Raw genomic sequence first — 21,401 nt, 5'->3', positions numbered from 1 at the left:
TGCTCAGTATTTCCAGAGGCAATGTAGCAAATGACGATGAAACAGAAATGAATTGTGAATTCAAAAAATATTGACAACCAATAGACAACAAACATACAGCTATACTCAATACTGTAACCTTAGTGATATGTTATCCTTGTAAAAGCTAAACTTCTGGTTTGGAAACTTTTTGAATAAACATAAATGTACAGTTATGTTATGAAGCAGCACGTTGTTTAAACTTTAGAAGGCTGAAAGGTATAACTTGCCTCTGAATTTTCTTTGCTGTTTCTTTTCTGTTTTTATACTTGTGCTTGAATTAATGACAATATATTTGATTGCATGCCATCACCATGAACAGTTAATGTTAACAATAATGTTCATGTAAACGTGACTTTTGCTTTATGATGATCTTTTTACCTTCATATATGTGGGAAGGGTTTGACAGAAGAATGGATGTGTTCATATGATTTCTTTTTTTTTTTCCAGGGGCAATATGGACTAATCTGCCTGACTTCATAATGAAAGGAACTTGTGGACACAATTTTAAACATTACGGCAAATACATTTATCAAAGCTTTGTAGCATGTAGCAAAGAGCAGAAACACAACTACATTGGTGTCACAGAACATAGTCTCCATTGCACAGTTTGAGCTTAAATTTTTGATTTAAGTCTGAGTTAGTGACAAACAGATCCATAGTGCATATGTCATGATATTTTAGTGATTTATTTCTTAATCTTAGACACAAAATTTTTCACAGACAGAAAAAAATACATTAATGACTGTGAAATACGTTTGAAGACTAATATAAGTTGCAGTTGAACAACATACAGAATTCACACTGTAATAAAAAGCATCGCGGTTGAAGTCCTCTAAAATAATGCCGTTACTGAAACAAGGTCGACTGTCCCTGTTATTTAAGCTCACTGTTGTCCTGGGATCAGTGTGGATGCTTTCTCTACTCAATGAACTGAGAACAGACTGGAGTCTTACCTACAACTGGTGGGAGTATACAGATGTGGATGGCGGTCCAGAGAAAGAGTGCAACTGTTCTGCAATTCTGCAGGGAGAGACGGAGGCACTAGAAAAGGCCAAATTACTGACTCTCACTAAAGACTTCCACAAGAGTGTTGACATTCCTGATGAGTATTATATTAATGCAACCAAAGACTGCAGGTGTGTGGCTTTAAATCACAGCCTTCAGTAACTGTTGAACTCTGAGGCATTACTGAAATGTTTTGAGTTGAAGTAAAATCCTTGAGTAGCATTTGTTGTTCAAATTTGTGCTTTTGCAGGAACTTTAAGTTAAGCAGGAAATACTTGACATTCCCGTTAAGCAAAGAAGAGGAGGACTTTCCTCTGGCTTACTCTATGGTGGTCCATCACAAGGTATGAAAACTCAGAAGCCTGAATTCAAATTTATACAAACTTTAAAGACTGTGCAGTAAGTCTAAGTATAGCTGTATAACGTTTTCCTTGACTGTGGAGGAAGTGTAACGTTTGGAAAACTGTCCTTCAGGATGAAGGTTGTAATTGACATGTAATAACTGGCTGTGAAATTTTGAATTAAATGTAAATTTTGAAAGTGGACATTTGAAGGTACAGGGATCTAATCAATGACTCCATTGACCTGCATTTTATGAAATGTCAAATCCATCTTTTGTGGAACTTGTCACATCATTCAGGGAGTACCCCTTTAAACTGATGCACAAATGAAGCAAATCATTCTATCACTGATTGTTTTTTTCTCTCCATTTACTTCAGGTGCAGAATTTTGAGAGACTACTGAGAGCTATTTATGCTCCTCAAAATATTTATTGTGTCCATGTGGACAAGAAATCAGAGACCTCAGTCTTTGCTGCCATCATGGCCATCACCTCCTGTTTTCCGAACGTCTTCATGGTCACACGACCTGTCAGTGTGGTCTATGCTGGCTGGACACGAGTCCAGGCTGACCTTAACTGTATGGCTGATCTTTATAATGCCAGCACAGAATGGAAATACTTCATCAACGTTTGTGGCCAGGATTTCCCTCTGAAAACCAATTTGGAGATGGTACGGATGTTGCGTTCATTGAAAGGTCAGAACATCATGGAGTCAGAAAAAATGCCAGCTGGAAAGATATGGAGGGTCACATATGTTCACCAGGTTGTTAATGGGGAAGTTAAGGTAATTCATTTTGAGATTTTTTTTTTACGTACCTAAATAGATGAAGTACCTTTGTCATTGTAGAAATGTTGTATTCAGACTGACCTCACTGACTGTCACCGTAATAATAATGTACTACGCCAGTCAGAGAAGGGAGTGGTTGACTCGTGACAATGCTTAAGTCGGTGGTACATGCCAAAGTAGCAGGAATCAATGTTTCCCAACAGAAAATTGCAGTGTAACAATAAAATCAATTCACTCTCTAGTGGACAGACATCATATTTTATTTGTATAAAGACTGCAATCATCAACCATGTACACAACTTTTTAGGGATATCCTCTCAGTTATTAAGTTGGAGAAGACTAGATATGCTGCACAATTCCAAGGTTACACTGACATGGTATTCTTTCCTCAGATGTGTTGATATTTTAGGGTCTGATAATAGGATAACCAGTGTGGACTTTGTCTTTGGTATATATGTATTTATGTGTAATAACAGTTTTGGAACAAGAACAACGAGAAGGATCACTGATATGTTAGTGCCTGAGATAAAAGGGTGCATTGTTCTGGCCTCCTGACACCTTCCTGTTGATTTTTTTTGTTACGTAATTCTTATATTCATCTTTCTTTGCATAGTTTCTGATGTATATCCTGTGAATGTAATGTATGGGTGGAGGGAGGGGGATATTTATTAGTCCAACTGTATTTATACACTGAACTGTCAAATTGCATTGACACAAGTTCAGAAACAAACCTAATCCAAAGTTATGAAAGCTAGTTACTCTACAAAATATTTGATTTCTCTGTCCACCCTCTCTGTCTCTCTCTCTGCCTATTTTAACTCCATCTGGTGAATTTCGGCTTCAGTATATTTGGGTTCATAAAGATATCCCTTTGGCTGAATGCTGAAGTCATTATATTCATCGTCGCTGTCGTAGTCAGAGATGTTGTTGTTAACTTTACGAGCAGTAAACAAAGTGAAACCTGCGCGGCTGCCAGCTGGAGGCAGCGCGGAGTGATATGAAGGGAGAGAAAATAGTGCCAAGCGTTTACGAGGTCTGACTTTTTCGTGGACAACGGTTTTGTAATGCAAATATATCACTCTTTATTTATTGTAACAGATCACAATAATATTAATGTTGGTGAAAGATGTGTACAAGTTTTACTGAATTGTTTGTTGTTTGGATTTAAAAGTGAATAAGATACTGAACTTTTGCTCGTGTTTCTTTCTTTTTGTTTAATTATGATGAATGAGAGTTTGGGAACACACGATAGACTGCGTCTGAATTCCGATCCTCCAAAGGACAGATGAGGACAGCTGACTGTGTTCTACCCGAACTGAGACTTGCGGATGACAACGTGTCGCTCCAGTATCTAACATTATTAAGGCTAGTGTGATTTTATCCACAAACTCTTTCTGATGTGTGTTTGATCTACTTGTGTGTGCATACACCCACTATTAACACTGGTGATATATATTTAGCTGGGTTTTGTATGTAGGTTTACAGTGTTTCTTTTGTTGTTTGATTTAGATAATTTTTTAGTCTGAGATTAATAAGGAATATTTGTTCATACACATTTGGGGCATTACATATTGCAATTATAAGTGAGAAAGCTTGGCAATGGACTGACCATCTGGGGCATTTGATTGATTAACAGATCGTTATTGATTTAATTAATTGTTTTTTGATGGATTAAGTGGTTTTGAATGTTGTTGACATTTGGTTTGGTTTCATTTTAGCAGATTTGGGATTGGATAGTATAAATTTTGGATGGTTAGAGAATTGCTTAATAATTGCATGGTTTGGTTTTATTGATGAGTTGTGGTTTCCTCTGAGGTTGGCAAACTTATTTCATTTCTTTTGATTGGTTGGTATTGGTTAATACGGAGTTTTATATATAGCCTTTTACTTCGCTCATTTTGATTTGCAATACTAGGATACGAGGTCCACATTATAATGTCAAAGATGGACATTAAAACTTCAAAAGTGATCACTCCTGTTGATATTGTGCAGAAGAGTAATCCTCTTATCAAAGGTATTGCAAAAATGTCGCAAAAATGGAATAAGCGTTGGCCTGATATTGGCCGTCCTTGGCCAGTTGAGGTCGACTTTGAATCCAGATGTGATAAAGATGATGCAAGTGCTGGTCTCTACCTATAAGGCCGGCCAAAAGAAGGGGAAGAAAGGACAGAGGCGTATTGAGAAGAGACAGATGGAGCTTGGTATTATGAAGTTGTTTGAAATTAAAGGACAAAACTTGTTGAAGGCTGCAATGGACCGGAGGGAGCGGACTGCAGAGGAGATTGCAGAAAATGTGAAGGAGACAGAAAAATTGATGGAGAAGGTTAACACTCCTTTTTCACATACAGCAACCATGAAGAAACCTCCACCCTAAGAGGAGCAGGTTAAGTTTGCTGATGTTTATCCTCAGCTTCCTGTAATTAAACAGGAAGGCAACTATCATATCAAGAACGAGGAGGACCGAATAATAGAGATGGGCACGGCTAAAACAACTATAAAGATGTATCCAAGCACCAAAAGCAAAACAAAGAAGACCCACCTGGATACTCAGGGTGGACAGATCTACAGGAGACTGGAAATAGGAGAAGATAGCCAGGATGAGTCAGATGAGGCTGCGGGAGGATATGACCCAGTAGTCAGACGAGTTTTGGCCAAAGCAGAGAAAAGGGGAGATAGGTCAGTGAAGAAAAGGGGCCCAGAAAAGGACGAGACTGATGAAAGTGAGAATGGAGATAGTGATGAAGACAGTGATGGAGATAGTGATGGATATTCAGAAAGTGAGGGTCCTTCATGTTCCTTTTCATTAGCTTCCAGCCACAGAAGAGGAAGAGAGAGACGGCAGGCATTGAGAGAGGTTGAAAGGAGTATGGATAAATGTCTTGTGGATATGGATAGAACAATTTCTCCGGGAGACCGAAGAGCGTTGGAAAAACATCTACAAGATTTGCAAGTGGCGGAGAAAAGCCTAAAGAAGAAGAAGTGTCCAAAACCAGAGTCTCCTAGATATGGCTGTAGCAAGACTGCAAAGGCCCTGGAATTCCTGAACTGATCAAAACTCAGATAAGTTCTCCCTCTCCAGTACTGACCAACACCCATCTCTATAGGAGGATTGAGACATTTGTATTTCTGTAGGTTTTCATTCACAGAAGGATGGAGCTCCTGTGAACATTTAAACCCCAGGAATAACTTCTTCTTTTTAAAAGACAATGACTTTCAATTATATGCTATGGACGTATTGTTTAATGAACTTTCATGCTAAAATCCCTTTTCAGCTTTAGGAGACCCTCAGCCGGAGACGTCTCTGCCTTCCACAGATCAGATAACAAGTCGTAAAACTTTATGGCTGAAGTCTGGAGTCACCCTCTCACTCTCTTTGACTGAAACAAAGAGACTGGAACTGAACTTACAAAACCTTGCCAAATTAATATTTCTGGAATGTATTTTGTGTTTACAGAATTACCAACGTCAATGGAAATCATTCATCGTTAACATATCCGAAAATCACGATTCTATCTTTCACAGAAGCTGATTTATTAATTTGTGATGTTTAATCTGATTCCTTCTTTATTACTCCTATTTAGGTTGAAAGGATGAGTTCTTGCATTTACCTGTTACCAAATCTCTGACTTGTTATATTTTCACTGTGATGCATATTTTTAATGTCATAAACATAAACATGTAGTTATGAATGAAATGATTCACATAATATGAACATATGTATTAATCTACACATTTAGGAACATGCCTGTCTCTTTCACACAACTGAAATATGGTGGAGAGATAGACAGATTGCATTTAATCGTTTAATATTCCAATGTTTTAATTCCCTCTGGAGTAGTTTTCCATCTCTCCTCTTTGAGACAAAGGAAGGGGGTCATGTTACCACCCAGAGATTCACGCCGAAGCTTCCCTCCGCCTTGGGGTCCTCCCATAGTCCCTTTGGCCTGATATAAGCCTAAGCAGCCCCCACCTCTTCTCTCTTGCCTCTTACCCCTCTCTTACTCTATTACCTGAGGAATCCATTACAGAGATTCCCACTATTTTCTTACCTAAAGTACGTTTTTCCTATCTTTGAAATTCCCTCACCATCTAAGTTTGTTAACTATTTATCTCTTAATATTTTTGTAACTTAAGGAGACATTTTGCTCACGTTAAGCCAAATTTTATTCGTTTAATCTGAAGAACAGATTCAGAACCAGCATTTATTTTTCTTAATTTTGACCGTTTTTCATCAACACCCGTTTTTCTTGGCTAAAGCCTGAGAACCATCATTTTTAAGCCAAGCAACACTCAGCTGACAACTCCGGAGACCTGTTGGACCAGGTCCACTTGCATAAGAATCGATCAACCTGCGGCAGGACATCCGAGCGTGGCCATAACGACGACACACCGCTCCGAACCTGCAAGTCCAGACGGTTGTGCTGCAAATCTGAAGGCCCCGCAAGTCCCAGCCCATGACGGTTCACTTCAATAACTCCAGCTGAGTTTGCTCTGATTCCATTCTATGGGTGATGTACTAACCGCTTGGTCATTTAATTCATTTAATCAATTTATTCTTTTACAAATCATTAGAATTCTTAATCCAAATTACCGGTTACCTTGTCAGGTTAGCTCTGGCTAATCCTCACCATATTTCCTTATCGCCCACACCTACTTCCACATCTCTCACACATGCACACACCACACACACACTCCCACATTCCACACACGCACGCACACACACACATGTAGTCCTGCACGCACACACACACACCATATCTACATTGTACATAGTTCACTTGTCATTATTTTCATAGAATAGTTAATAAATACCTCATTATAGACCAAATTACAGTCTTGTGTTTCTTTGTGTAGAATGTGGTCAATTTAACCGAGGATTCAAGACTTTTTGATGTGAGATTGATCTAAATTTTTATGAATGTTAATTTTTTTATTAAAATTAAATTTATTAAAATATTTTTCCCTAGAGATCTAGGGTGGTGCCCCAATTATTAATAACGAGAGCTATAAATCATAACGGGGAAACTGTCGGATGTGTCCAATGGTTGTTAGAGGACAGAATCTGGAGTACAAGCCTTGGCAGAATACGGACATGTCAGACATCATTGAAAAGTTGCCATCCCTTCAAGATGGGGCATATCCTTGGATTTCAAAACTGGAGGAGGTTTTGGTGGGAACGCAACCTGCCATGGGAGACATTAAGCAGCTTTTAACCAGTCTCCTGGGAGTTCCTGTGATGGAAGAGCTTCTACAACAAGCGGGTCTTAATAGATATGTGGCAACTGCGGTGAATGATGCAGAACTCTTTGCTGCTAGCAGAGCTCGGATGTGGAGAGCATTGCGAGATACATTCCCCACAAACATACATCCTGATAATATTTTAATTGAACCACTAGGATTGAGTGAGAACCCGAGGGCCTATGTGGCCAGGGCTCATCAGACATGGAGAAATGTCACAGGAAATGACCCGGATCAGAATCAAATGGAGCAGTCAATTGTGCGAGACAAAATACAGAAAGGGTTGTCCCTACCAGTGAGGAGTAACCTGGCAGAGGTGGTTACTCTGGGGAGTATGACAAGAGCTGACTATACTAATCATGTAGTCCATTTAGTGGAGCTGCATCATAAAAAGGAACAGGAACAGAGAGACCAGGACCAGGAAACTCTCAGAAAACTTAATCAAATACAGCTGGCTGACAGTAAGCGGAAGGAGAAGACACAGGCTTTGGTCATGCAAAATCAACCAAATCAGTCAAATCAACCACTACAACAATTGCAGCCAGGACAGATCCAGCCTCAACCATCCCAGCCATCGTTTGTGACCCCCACTGTTTCTTTTCCACAAACAGTTTTTGGAAGATTGCAGACATGGAGAGGAAGAGGACGAGGAAATTTTGGAAGAGGCAGAGGAGGAGATTTGAATTTGAATTTCCAGCAGCCTCCAGAGGTCTGTTATAATTGTGGACAGGTGGGCCACTATGCTCGTGAATGTAACATGTCTGGTGGAGGCTTCAGAGGAGGCTTCAGAGGAGCCTTCAGAGGTGGATTGAGAGGGGGCTTTAGAGGACTATTACGCCCACCCAGGGGACCGGTGAACCTTTATAGGGGTCCGGAGCCAGGGTTCTAGGGGTGCCCAGAAAACCTGAAAGGGGGGTGTCAGCTGGTAGTGTCAGGGCTGGAGCAAGATCCAACAGTAGAGGTAAAAGTAAATAATCAACCATTAGAAATGATGGTGGATAGCGGAGCTGCTTTTACCTGTATTCGGCCTGAAGGTGCTATACACCTCCCCATGTCTGGCCAATTGGTACGGTTTGAGGGTGTGAAACAGCTGATTCCTCTTACAAAACCTATTGAGCTCTGCTACAAAAATCAAAGGACTAAAATACCTATATTGGTATCTGAGCACACACCTATTCCCCTTTTAGGTAGAGATGCTTTGTGTAAATTGAATTGCACAATACGATGTACACCGGACGGCTGTCTGGTGGAAGTGCCTACTGATGTTAAACGTCAATTGTTTATGACAACAGAGACTGAGGCTGTGGTGTTTTGGATTGGAAACCTTTCTCCTGATTTTTTGAAGCCATTTAAGTTGTGGGAGAAATTCATTGGGGCTAATATGCCTGGTGCTAAGCTTCCTGAATATCCACCTCATTGCACGCTTAAGTATTTTAAGGATGCTGCTCAATCTAATCCAACAGAGTGGTTGAGTAATCAACCAAGCCAAGTTCAGCTGAACTCTTGTTGTATAGCTCTGGGACCACAAGGAGCAGCTATGAAGATAAACAGAAATTATTATCTCGATAGAGAGTATGATGGAGAAGAGGGTCCCACATGTGACTTTGATGGTGGCTGACGGATATGAGCAAAAACATGTAGGAGCGATGACGGCAGAAGCTGAGGTGGCTAATTTTGTACCACTGGAGGACAATTTTGCCATTTGGAGAAGTGAGGATCGACGCTTCCTAAAAATTATGATTTCAGCTCAAGGATGGGGACAACCACAAACTGCACGGATGACACATGAGTCGATTTTCAGTGCTAAATTGGACTTAGACAGCATGAGGGAGGAGATGCTGCAACAAGTGCCAGATTGTTTATGGTCACGGCATAATACAGATATTGGACTTGTGAAGTCAGCACAACCGGTGAAAGTGGAACTTAGACCGGGAACCAAACCTCATTGGAAGAATCAATATCCCTTAAAAGAGGAAACCATTCGAGGGATTGGACCACAGATTGAGGGTCTGTTGCAAGCAGATGTGTTGGAAGTAACGTTGAATCCACAGAGCAACACACCTTTATTACCAGTAAAGAAGTCAGATGAGTCTTATCGCATGGTCCATGATTTGAGAGCAGTCAATGAAGTGGTTGCTGATTTTCCAGCTGATGTGCCGGATCCTCATACTTTGTTAGCCCAAATTCCTCCAGAGGCTACACACTTTACAGTGCTGGATTTGTGTGGAGCGTTTTTCAGTGTTCCACTCAGTGTAGAAAGCCGAGGTTTATTTGGATTTACATACAATGGACAGTTCTATGAATACAAGAGGCTGCCACAAGGATTTAAACACAGTCCCCACATTTTCAATAAAGTGTTGAAGGATGATTTGGCAGGAATAGATCAGGTCCTGAACAGTACTGTTGTTCAGTATGTTGATGACATCATTTGTTCATCAAGCAAAGAAATTTGTCGTGAAGATTCAATTAAGTTGCTGCAAATTCTGGCTGAGAAGGGACACAAAGCCTCTCAGAAGAAACTGCAGTACTGTCTGGAGAAGGTGGTTTATTTGGGTCAGACAATAACTCAAGAACGCAGAAATATTTCTGACAGCCATTTGGAGGCTATTCGAAAGGTTCCAAAACCAAGAACTGTTAGAGAGATGATGACGTTTCTTGGCATTGCTGGCTATTCTTCTGCATGGGTAGAGGATTATGCCAGTGTGACAGGACCTTTGAGGGGCATGATTAAAGATACTGGGAATGCTCAACTTCATTCTAATCTCACATGGACACAAGAGGGTCTTCTGGCATTTGAGACGATTAAACAGAGGTTACAGGAAGCTCCAGCGTTAGCGCTGCCAGACTACACTAAGAACTTCTTGCTGTATGTCTTGTCAAGTGGGGCCTAGTTATTTGAGATCCCAGGAGCAACCACCACCTAAATAAAAGCTTTAAGCAGACCAATGAAAAGTTAAAATGAGAAACTATATAAGTTAACCACATGATTATGCTTATGTTTGATGCAAGAATGATTTTAATAGGCTGATATATATTCTGGAAATGATGATTGCTATAGAAGAGAATGATTTAAAATAAGTTATTTGATCATGCTAAGAAAAATGATTTAAAGAAGTGATTCAGTGTAACTCAGTGAGTTTTGACTTGAAGTAATCTGTGCTGTTCCGAGCTGTATGCAGACAGGATGGGAAAAGCAGAAGTCTCCTCAGAAATGAGGAACTTGGAGTTTCCACAGGATGACAGTATGGGCTCAGGCGTACATTGTCATGACAACTGAAGTGTGTGTAACAAGTGGATGTGTTAACAGAAAAGATGGAAAGAATGATGTATGCGTGATAGGAAGAAGGTTGTGTCTTAAACCTATGAATTAATTACCTGGGCGTACCTATTAGTTAGAATTGTGTGTGAAAATGTGTATGTGCTAAGCTGAAGTCGAGCTAGGGTATAAAACCCAGAGACACAGACACTGAGTTCGGAGTTCTCCCCTGGAGGGGGGAGATGCTGCTCGCCGGAGCTGCCGGGGAGCATCGCCAGAGTTCTGAAGAATCTTCACCGGACCCTTTTGCCCAAGAGACGTGAAGACAACGCAGGACTTAGGCTCCAGAGTTCGCTGAGAACATCGTTGGAGGCAAAGTCTTTGTCTGACTTTGTTCAACAAGCGAAGACCACACTTTGCCAGACAGAGAGTCCTGAGAGGTCTGCAGTTGTCCAAAGAGATGAAGAGAGGCAAGCACCCATGGCATCCAGAGAGGCACAGGAGGCAGCAGCAGAGGGCTGCTCCACTCCAGGGGCTGGAAGACCCAGTGACCCACCACAGCCTGATGAGACGGGGGCTTTCCACCACCACCATCCGACTGAGAAGACAGCTGAGACGCCCGCACTTGTGTTCCAGCTGCTACTAAAGATAACTGCCAGACCAACGATTGGCTATCGGGACCTCTCCACTCCCCCTGCCTATGAAGAACACCCTCTGCCCACAAAGAAGACTTCGTACCGAGTCTGCTGGTCCACGGAGGAGTTCAACTAGACGCAGGTCAAGACCGGGCGTGGCAGCTAAGGCCTGGCTGTCCGCTCTCTCTCCTAAATTTACTAATTAGAGAAGATTCTCAGGTACGCTCAGCTTAGTTTAGTTTAGTTTGAAATAATCAGAAATAATTAAATTGTTTAATCATGAATTGATGCTGTGCCCTTGCTAAAACTTGCTTAATAAAACGCTATATTGCATTTAAAGAGAAGTCTAATGAAATGATTATGATTCACCTATTCTGCAAAGTGGTAAAAAGTTAAGTTGATTGTGTGCATTAAATCTAATGGTTCTTAAAGGTTACTTTAATCCAACTAGTTATTTAAACATTACCCCTGAGGTTAGTTTTCCAAACCTCTAAAACGAACCTAGGAATATCAACAAGTGCCACAGTTTTAAGAGGAAAGCTGTCGTTAACAAACGTGGTCAATAAATCAATTCTACTACTTAGGAGGGCTGCTTAGTAAGAGAGTATTTATTGGAGTAAGAGGGGTAAGACGTTTGGAAGAAGACAGTTAGGACCTAGGCGAGTATTCCTCGACACCAGCTTAATTATTCTGCTGAAACCTGTTAGGTGGAATACTAATAGGCAGATAGAATCTAACCCTTTAAACGGAGAGCTGGTCCTGATTTAACCTGAGGCAAGGGTTAAAGAAGGCTATACTGAACGACAGTCTCTACTTCTATTGTAGGTAGATATGCGTGTGCAGTTTTGTGTCAACCAACGGGTACGGGGACAAGTCCTCAGCCTGTTTCTTATTATTCTACTGCCTATTCAGAAGTGGAACTGGGGTTGCCACTGTGCTACAGAGCAATGGTGGGAGTTTATTTGATGTATGAAAAGGCATCATCTGTAACTATGGGTTACCCGGTGACAATTCTCACTCACCATAGTCTCAGAAATCTTTTGAATTATGGTAAATATACACTGACCATGCCAGGACTTAGAGACTATTTGTCATGACCGGAGCGTTTAGAACCCATGCAGCAGGCAAACAGACAGCCAGGATGAAATGAGAAGAATTTATTAAACAATCAAATTAAATAATAAAGCACTCCAAAAGGGAGGCACAAGGGATAAACAGGGAAGGGCAAAAAGAACTACATTAAACTAAAGGCGACGCTGCTGGAACGGGGAAAGGGTAACTTAAACTAAACAAAACCGAAGGCGACGGCTTAGGGCCGTGATGAGCGCTAGGCTAAATAAATAACGGGGAGAGGGGGAAAACTCACTAGAGTCCAGGAGGCAAATCGGGAGTCCAAGGGAAGATGAGGGCTGAGGGAGATGACGGCGGAGACGGTGTGAGAGCTGCACAGGTGGGCGGAACAGAGCAGAGTCCAAACAACGGGGTGTGTGTGACGGTAGCAGAATGTAGCGGCAGACGGAAAAATCCAAAGTCCAGAGAGCTGTGTGCTTGCGACAGGTTGAGGCAGGAATCTGGGCAAGACGAGACACGGGAGGTAAGTATTTGACTGTAATTGACGCTATATAAATAAAATTGAATTGAACTGAATTGAATAGACTTAGTTTTGTATTTTGATAAACTAAGCACACAAAGCAACTCACTGTCAACACAAGCTGCTAGCTGTCAACGGCTGATGACAGCAGCAGATCTTGGCAGAACTGGAGGATGAAGGCCCGTAAGGGACATAGTTGGTCAGCCCCATTTATTTATCCATGAAGCACAGTGACTAAAACCTGTAAAACTACTAGGTGTTTAACGGTCACTGCAGGGGTGGATGTTGCTGGTGACCCTCAGCTTTCCATCAAGATCAAAAAATGAATCCATCTCTTCTTCATCATTCTTTAGGAAATTAGTTAAGCAGACAGCTGCTTTTTCGCATTTGCTTATGTAGCAGAATAATCCTGCTCAGTGCAAATGGCTTTATTTCCCTTCTGGCACTATAGAGGTCATAAGCCAGTCATGGCGGAGAAGGGTGTGTCTGCAGAGCCGCAGGCCACAGTCGCAGGGCTTCACAGAGAGGGCTGCCTGCTTCCTCTACGGCCGCACATTAAAAGCATTTTTGAAAGACAGTTACCACAATAGATGATTACAAAAGTGCACAATTTACATTTCAAATGAACAACTTACGGTTTTATAAGATGATTTCACTTAAAATATACTTTGACTCCAGTAAGTTTGTCTACAGAGCCAGAGGTGACACTTTCAGGACCATACCAAGTAATCCACAAAAGGTACTACTTCATATCCTACCTAAGATTTTAAAGGTTTAATTCACCCAAATAGTACTTATTAAAAAATCATAACTTGGTTGCTAAGACTAGCATTTAGACAAACACTTTAGACAAACACTGGTGCTCCTTACTTCAGGTGAAAACTACTTCTATTAGTTAAGTAGTTAAAAAAAATTAGGACATTAAAAAACATGCTTTATCCTCACCTTTAGTGGTAAGCCAGGCCATTGAAGTGCTCAGCCTAATGTAAGGACAGAGTTTTCTGCACAGACAGACCATATATGATGGCCTACCATTTTACAGCAGAGCAAGCTGTGTTAGACAGGTAGATACACAAATAATGCCATGAAAGGTGCTATTTATTTAGGTAAAGAAACAGTTACTTTTTGGAATTCAGGTATTGTTTTAATCACAGCCACAAAATGCTATGTCTACTGATGATATTACTAAAAAAAAGGCCTTAAGTGAATCTTTCCTGACTCAGTCTGCAATGATGAGAAAACAGGAACATTTTCAGAACTGAAGAAGCCTCTTGGATGAGAGGTGAAACGTCTTCAAGGAACTTTCTTAAAGTCCAGTGGATTGATTTAAACTACTTTGGATAACCATGACCTGGATGAATGAGAACCTACACAGACAAAATTTTCAAAGTTCCATCAAATCCTGCTCAACTCCCTTTGACTGTACAGTGAAGTCCACCAGTCAGAGACGGCCTGCATATGGAGTGGAATGTCCTGAGTGATGGCACACTGTTTTGGCTCTCTATGAACTGGTTGAAGGCTTCCCTGGAGCAATTTCTGGCTTCATCAGTTCAAAAAGCAAATCTCTGGCCATGCCTTTCAAACAATATGATTCATCTAAGGTATTGAAAGGGAACAAAGCTAATACTTTGATGAACAAACTGGCATGCATAAATACTGTCAACAAAGACTGCATCTACTGTCTGATGAACTTAATGTCATTACCAGATGTTCTACTGACAAGGTACTGGTAGTGTGTTACAAGTTTGTAGAAGTGGAACTGAGCCCTTAACTTGCCACTAAAATGAATATACACATTTGTTTAGGATTGTCGTACTCCTCTGTTTGGAAACGCTCCAGGGGAAGAAGACAAAACCACTTCTGGATCAAAGGCATGTCGATATGAAAGCAGTGTGACAGCAGAAAAAAGAATTCTGAGTTCAAAATGTGTCCTTTTTCTTTAAAATGAATAGAATGTGGCAGCAACAGAAACATTTGGAGAGGGGTGTTTTTCCTTTGTGTAAACATTTTTTAAACTAACCTCCTGGAATTCAAACCCCTGGTCTGTGACAGTCTGAAGCATTTACTGAAGCAGATCTCAACAGCACAAAACAATGTGATAAAGAGAAATCTTTGAGAAAAATGTACTTTCACTGTTTAACCTTTTTCACAGCAGACATTTGGACTCATCACAGGTGGAATATCTGATGAATGAGGTCCATGAAGGTTCTCTGTCATAGTTTACTGAGAACCTTTGTGTAGCTCATAAACAAAAGCAGAAGCTCTAAGAGCAACCCAGCAGACAAGAAAAAGTACACCAACAGGTTTTTTTGTCATATAGAAAGAAAAGGGTCAGAACAGAGAAGGAGATAAAGGCAGAAGCATCGGCTCTGATCCTCTGCTTGTAAAATAACAGGTAGGAAGAATTTACTTGTTTTATTGTTTAATATATAACTTTAATCAAATGAACTGATTTTATCTCACAGACTGTTTTCCAGTTGTGAAGAATGAGGTTTTATTTTTAAGTATTTAACAAGAAATCCTGTTACGTAAATTGTATGCTAGCACTGTAATTTCAAATGGTATATTGGTGTATAGTGGAAATGTTAAAACTGTAGAAATAAACAGCCCTTAATTTGCTTGTATCAGTTTCAAAAGTTATAGTTAGTTATAATTAGTGGAGTTACTCAGCTATTATCATATTTAAATGGGAATTACGATTGCAACATCTGATTTCAAATAGTCTTAAAGGTTAGCTTTAGACTCAAAGTTTTGTTCAACAGTTTCAAACAAGTGTGTCATCTAAAGAGAACTAAATGTACAAACAAGAGAAAATGTTACTCAGTTTAAGTTACAGAAGTATTTGGAAAAAACCTGTTGTCTTGACTCCTTACAAGCAATGCAAAAGATAAGTTCACTGATGACAGGTATGCGCCCTCAAAGCTAACTTCATTGTCTTGAGGTATGACATCAGTGATGAGGATCTTTCTTCCCCTATAGAACACATTCTTAGTTTTACGACTAGCTAAAAGACACATCTTTGCTCAGAATTTTCAGGGGAAAGGTAGCACATTAATGAATTTAGAATTGTTGACAACCAACAAGCAGCAAATATACAGCTATACTCAATACTGTAACCTATGTGATATCTTTGTACAGGCTAAACTTCTGATTTGGTAACTTTTTGAATAAACATAAACATACAGTTATGTGAAGAAGCAGCACATTATTTAAACTTTAGAAGGCTGAAAGGTATAACTTGCCTCTGAATTTTCTTTTCTGTTTTTATACTTGTGCTTTTATTAATGACATTATTTTTGATTGCATGCTATCACCATAAACAGTTAATGTCAACAATAATGTTCATGCAAACATGACCTTTGCTTTATGATGATCTTTTTACCTTCATATATGTGGGAAGGGTTTGACAGAAGAATGGATGTGTTCACATGATTTCTTTTTTTTTTCCCAGGGGCAATATGGACTAATCTGCCTGACTTCATAATGAAAGGAACTTGTGGACACATTTTTAAACATTACTGCAAATACATTTATTAAAGCTTTGTAGCATGTAGCAAAGAGCAGAAACACAACTACATTGGTGTCACAGAACATAGTCTCCATTGCACATTTTCAGCTTAAATTTTTGATTTAAGTCTGAGTTGGTGACTAACAGTTCAGTAGTGCATATGCCATGATATTGTAGTGATTTATTTTTGATCTTAGACACAAAATGTTTCACAGACAGAAAAAAATACATTAAGGACTGTGAAATACGTTTCAAGACGAATATAAGTTGCAGTTGAACAACATACAGAATTCACACTATAAAAGCATCGCTGTTGAAGTTCCCTAAAATAATGCCGTTACTGAAACGAGGTCGACTGTCCCTGTTATTTAAGCTCACTGTTGTACTGGGATCAGTGTGGATGCTTTCTCTACTCAATGAACTGAGAACAGACTGGAGTCTTACCTACAGCTGGTGGGAGTATACAGATGTGGATGGCGGTCCGGAGAAAGAGTGCAACTGTTCTGCAATCCTGCAGGGAGAGACGGAGGCACTAGAAAAGGCCAAATTACTGACTCTCACTAAAGACTTCCACAAGAGCGTTGACATTCCTGATGAGTATTACATCAATGCAACCAAAGACTGCAGGTGTGTGGCTTTAAATCACAGCCTTCAGTAACTGTTGAACTCTGAGGCATTACTGAAATGTTTTGAGTTGAAGTAAAATCCTTGAGTAGCATTTGTTGTTCAATTTTGTGCTTTTGCAGGAACTTTAAGTTAAGCAGGAAATACTTGACATTCCCATTAAGCAAAGAAGAGGAGGACTTTCCTCTGGCTTACTCTATGGTGGTCCATCACAAGGTATGAAAACTCAGAAGTCTGAATTCAGATTTATATAAACTTGAAAGACTGCGCAGTAGGTCTACAGTATAGCTGTATAACGTTTTCCTTGACTGTGAAGGAAGTGTAACGTTTGGAAAACTGTCCTTCAGGATGAAGGTTGTAATTGACATGTAATAACTGGCTGTGAAATTTTGAATTAAATGTAAAATTTGAAAGTGGACATTTGAAGGTACAGGGATCTAATCACTGACTCCACTGAGCTGCATTATAGGAAATGTCAAATCCATCTTTTTGGAACTTGTCACATCATTCAGGAAGTACCCCTTTAAACTGATGCACAAATGAAGTAAATCATTCAATCACTGATTGTTTTTTCTCTCCATTTACTTCAGGTGCAGAATTTTGAGAGACTACTGAGAGCTATTTATGCACCTCAAAATATTTATTGTGTCCATGTGGACAAGAAATCAGAGACCTCAGTCTTTGCTGCCATCATGGCCATCACCTCCTGTTTTCCGAACGTCTTCATGGTCACACGGCCTGTCAGTGTGGTCTATGCTGGCTGGACACGAGTCCAGGCTGACCTTAACTGTATGGCTGATCTCTATAATGCCAGCACAGAATGGAAATACTTCATCAACGTTTGTGGCCAGGATTTCCCTCTGAAAACCAATTTGGAGATGGTACGGATGTTGCATTCATTGAAAGGTCAGAACATCATGGAGTCAGAACCAATAGCTGGAAAGAAATGGTGGGTGACAAATGCTTACCAGATAGTTAATGGGCAAATTCAGGTAATTCATTTTGAGATTTTCTACATACCTAGATAGATGAAGTTCCTTTGTCATTGTAGAAATGTTCTATTCAGACTGACCTCACTGACTGTCACCATCGTAATAATGTACTATGTCAATTTTCTCAGGGGACAGGAAAGCAGAAGGAGCCACCTCCCTTCAACCTGCCCATTTTCTCAGGAAATGCCTACATTGTGGTCTGTCGAGGTTATATCCGCAGTGTGTTGGAAGATGATCGAATACTGAAGCTGATAGAGTGGGGGAAAGACACCTACAGTCCTGATGAGTTTCTCTGGGCAACCATTCAACGAATGCCTGGTGTTCCTGGCTCAACAAGGCCCCATGGTAAATACGATATGTCAGATATGAATGCAATTGCTCGACTGGTAAAGTGGCAGTGGCATGAGGGTCCACAGGATTCCCTGAATGCAGTGTATTCAGAATGTCATGGCAACCATGTGAGGGAAGTATGTGTGTATGGTGCTGGAGACCTGCAATGGATCATTGCTCAGCATCACCTCTTTGCCAACAAGTTTGACATCAACACAGATCCCATTGCCATCTACTGCTTGGAGAAATATCTGAGACAAAAGGCACTGGCTGAGTTATATTAGGTGGAGGTTTCTGTGGCAACTCAGAATCAGTCAGAGAAGGGAGTGGTTGACTCGTGACAATGCTTAAGTGGGTGGTACATGCCAAAATAGCAGGAATCAATGTTTCCCAACAGAAAATTGCAGTGTAACAAGAAAATCAATTACTCAATTCAATCTCTAGTGGACAGACATCATATTTTATTTGTATAAAGATTGTTATCATCAACCTTGTACACAATTTTTTAGGGATATGCGGATAGTTGTTAAGTTGGAGAAGACTAGATATGCTGCATGTTTCCAAGGTTACACTGACATGGCAATCTTTCTTTAGATGCGTTGATGTTTTAGGTTCTGATAGTGTGATAACCAGTGTGGACTTTGTCTTTGGTATATATGTATTTATGTGTAATAACAGTTTTGGAACAAGAACAACGAGAAGGATCACTGATATGTTAGTGCCTGAGATAAAAGGGTGCATTGTTCTGGCCTCCTGACACCTTCCTGCTGATTTTTTTTTTTTTTTACATGATTCTTGTATTCATCTTTCTTTGCATATTTTATGATGTATATCCTGTGAATGTCATGTATGGGTGGAGGGAGGGGGATAACTAGTTTGCTGTTGTGTTTGTGCACATGGTTGTGTCACTCCCTGTTGTTTATTGCTGATTTTAATTTTTCCCTACTGATTTTATTGTGAAGCACTTTGTGAATTTCTTTTCTGTGAAAAGTGCTATATAAATAAACTTTGCTTGCTATTTATTAGTTCAACTGTATTTATACACTGAATTGTCAAATTGCATTGACACAAGTTCAGAAACAAACCTAATCCGAAGTTATGAAAGCTAGTTACTCTACAAAATATTTGATTTGTCTGTGACTACAGATAATTAGAGTAGATATATTTTAATAATGTATGTTTGCAGTTCAATGAAACAAACTATGATGATAAAAAAATCCAAAGATGTTGCTGATAGTCTCGTAGTCCGTTTAATAATTTCATCCATCTACTCAAAAATTCGAATGGAGAAACACATGCTAGTTTGATTTCTGGCCATGCAATTGCAAAATACATGGAAAACAATGTAATTTGTAAAGGAACAATTGTTGGGGACAATCTCCAAGTAAAATAAAGGTGGTTGGTTGTAACAGTTGGTGGTGTCCTTTCAAGAGTGATTCATTTGTATCTACTTTGATATTACCAAGTGTTTTCATTGATTCGTTTCAATGATGTTGAGATATTTTCACTGATTCACTACTCTAAAAAATGAAGAGAGAAAAAGGAATTGGAGGAACACATCTTTAATGAAGTAAATCATGTTACATATTATACGTCAAATGAACACCGTGCAAGACACAAACATACAAATTTAAGAAACCACACAGAAATGTAGACATGTCCCAACCTGCACAGTGTACATTTTCTCTCTCACCATCAATGCACATGAAGAACTTCTTCACCACATCCCAACAGGTCATCTTTGTCCGTCTCTTGCACATACATGTGTAGAACTGGACAAACTTTATTGTGGCATTAAGTCAGAATTTTCTCCAGTTGTAACAACTGAAAGCATGCAACACATTACTGCAGCTATGATAACTGCTTTTTTGCTACTTAATGTGATGTTAACAGATCAGCCTACTCATGTCTTTAAGGAGTGACTGAGGTGATGGACAAGGAAGCGACACAATGTAAAACCCCACTGTGATGGGAGCCACCTACACTTTAATAAATGATTCACAAACCAGCTTGACCATTTTGCCTCATGCCAGTACAAACTTATACAGTGCAAAGTTTTTGTGTGTGGATTATATTTCTGTAAACTTGATTAGCTAAAATTACAGTCTAAATAGAGAATCGCTTAACATTACAATCTATTGACAGGGCTACAGAATAACACCCCTATCATCCAGGGAACACAAATATTGATATGTGAACAGAAGGGATGTAATGCGACTTCTGTTTACATGTACCTGTATTTGGTTATATGTTGAAAGAGTCATGAGCCTCACTATGGCTTTAGAAAATCCAATTATTACTACCATGGCTAAATTATTAACATATGAATGTTATTAACACATGAAAGTCAGTAAGGGGAAAACCTTGTAGTTCCATATGAATAAACGCCTGGTTCAAATTGAAGAAGTACAAGAAAACAAAATGGGGCCCTTGATTAAGTGCTGTGTAATGTCTTCTAATACAATGTAAAGCATCTTCCCTTTAGCACAGTGATAGTTTCTGCTCTGCAAATACAGCATTACTGTATATTCAGTACCCTCAGATTTGAACTTTCCTCAATGAACAAGCCGTTGCCTGATGTTTTGTACCACAGCATCTTCCTCTCTGAGTTCACTGCTAGTTGTTGGTGTAACACCTGTGTGTGGTACACGTCATGCTGCAGGCTGGCTTCATATTCACACATGCTGTGGTCGAGTACAGCGTAACACAGCAGGAAGACAGGCAGCAGCCAAGTATGTTGTCAAACAGCGGAGTTCCCCTTGTCAGCTCTGAGTGAGAAAAGAAGAGAAATAACTGCAATCCATTCCCATCACTGATGCAAAAGAAGTTCACGTTTCAAACAAACTGTTGTTTGATTGAAAAAAGATATGACATGAAAAACAAAAGCAATGGTCAGCTTATTGTGTAAAGTACAGTCATAAAGTGCATATCAGTGCTGATACTCTCTCAGAAGGAGATGCACACATTTTTATGGGTGTGACTGAAAGCAGATGAGAGTTGTCTTTTCGACATTCTAACCATGTACCATGTTTTCTTTGCACTGCAAACTGCATTTGTTCAGTGGTTGCCAGGTC

At 39.9% G+C, this 21,401-nt stretch overlaps 2 protein-coding genes across 16 annotated transcripts in view; one reads left to right on the top strand and one right to left on the bottom strand.

The window, feature by feature from the left end:
* LOC110950830 (protein prune homolog 2-like) overlaps window positions 1–21,401 on the bottom strand; it is a 188,370-nt gene that overhangs the window by 125,545 nt on the left and 41,424 nt on the right. For 12 of the 13 annotated variants that reach the window (XR_007943403.1, XR_007943404.1, XM_051951058.1 and 9 more), the window contains one exon: window positions 19,874–21,095. The exons of the other annotated variant lie outside the window; for it this stretch is intronic. Coding sequence is in view for 1 of the 12 variants with exons in the window: in XM_022193668.2 (XP_022049360.2) it covers window positions 21,068–21,095 (28 nt within the window). In the remaining 11 variants the exon portion in view is untranslated. Of the gene's footprint in view, window positions 1–19,873; window positions 21,096–21,401 lie in introns of those variants that run through there. 13 annotated transcript variants of the gene reach the window in all.
* On the top strand, window positions 855–19,738 carry LOC127534827 (beta-1,3-galactosyl-O-glycosyl-glycoprotein beta-1,6-N-acetylglucosaminyltransferase-like). 3 transcript variants are annotated; one of them, XM_051951064.1, is made up of 5 exons: window positions 12,554–12,876; window positions 16,325–17,008; window positions 17,128–17,221; window positions 17,596–17,997; window positions 18,126–19,738. In XM_051951064.1, the coding sequence occupies exons 2-5, from the start codon at window positions 16,713–16,715 to the stop codon at window positions 18,609–18,611; spliced, it is 1,278 nt and encodes a 425-aa protein (XP_051807024.1). In that variant the 5' UTR covers window positions 12,554–12,876; window positions 16,325–16,712; the 3' UTR covers window positions 18,612–19,738. The 3 variants fall into 3 exon arrangements, with proteins under 3 accessions (XP_051807025.1, XP_051807024.1, XP_051807023.1); XM_051951063.1 differs by lacking the exon at window positions 12,554–12,876 and adding an exon at window positions 12,916–15,268; XM_051951065.1 differs by lacking the exons at window positions 12,554–12,876; window positions 16,325–17,008; window positions 17,128–17,221 and adding exons at window positions 855–1,157; window positions 1,277–1,370.

Source organism: Acanthochromis polyacanthus, chromosome 7 (assembly GCF_021347895.1).
Source record: "Acanthochromis polyacanthus isolate Apoly-LR-REF ecotype Palm Island chromosome 7, KAUST_Apoly_ChrSc, whole genome shotgun sequence".
NCBI classification, from domain to species: Eukaryota; Metazoa; Chordata; class Actinopteri; family Pomacentridae; genus Acanthochromis; species Acanthochromis polyacanthus.
This window is presented reverse-complemented; position numbering and strand designations above follow the sequence as displayed.

Excerpts from the sequence above, each read along its gene's own strand:
- LOC127534827 (XM_051951065.1), top strand. The coding sequence starts at position 862 with ATGCCGTTACTGAAACAAGGTCGACTGTCCCTGTTATTTAAGCTCACT. Across the intron at positions 1,158-1,276 it reads AATGCAACCAAAGACTGCAG|GAACTTTAAGTTAAGCAGGA; the intron begins GTGTGTGGCTTT and ends GTGCTTTTGCAG. Across the intron at positions 17,998-18,125 it reads TAGTTAATGGGCAAATTCAG|GGGACAGGAAAGCAGAAGGA; the intron begins GTAATTCATTTT and ends CAATTTTCTCAG.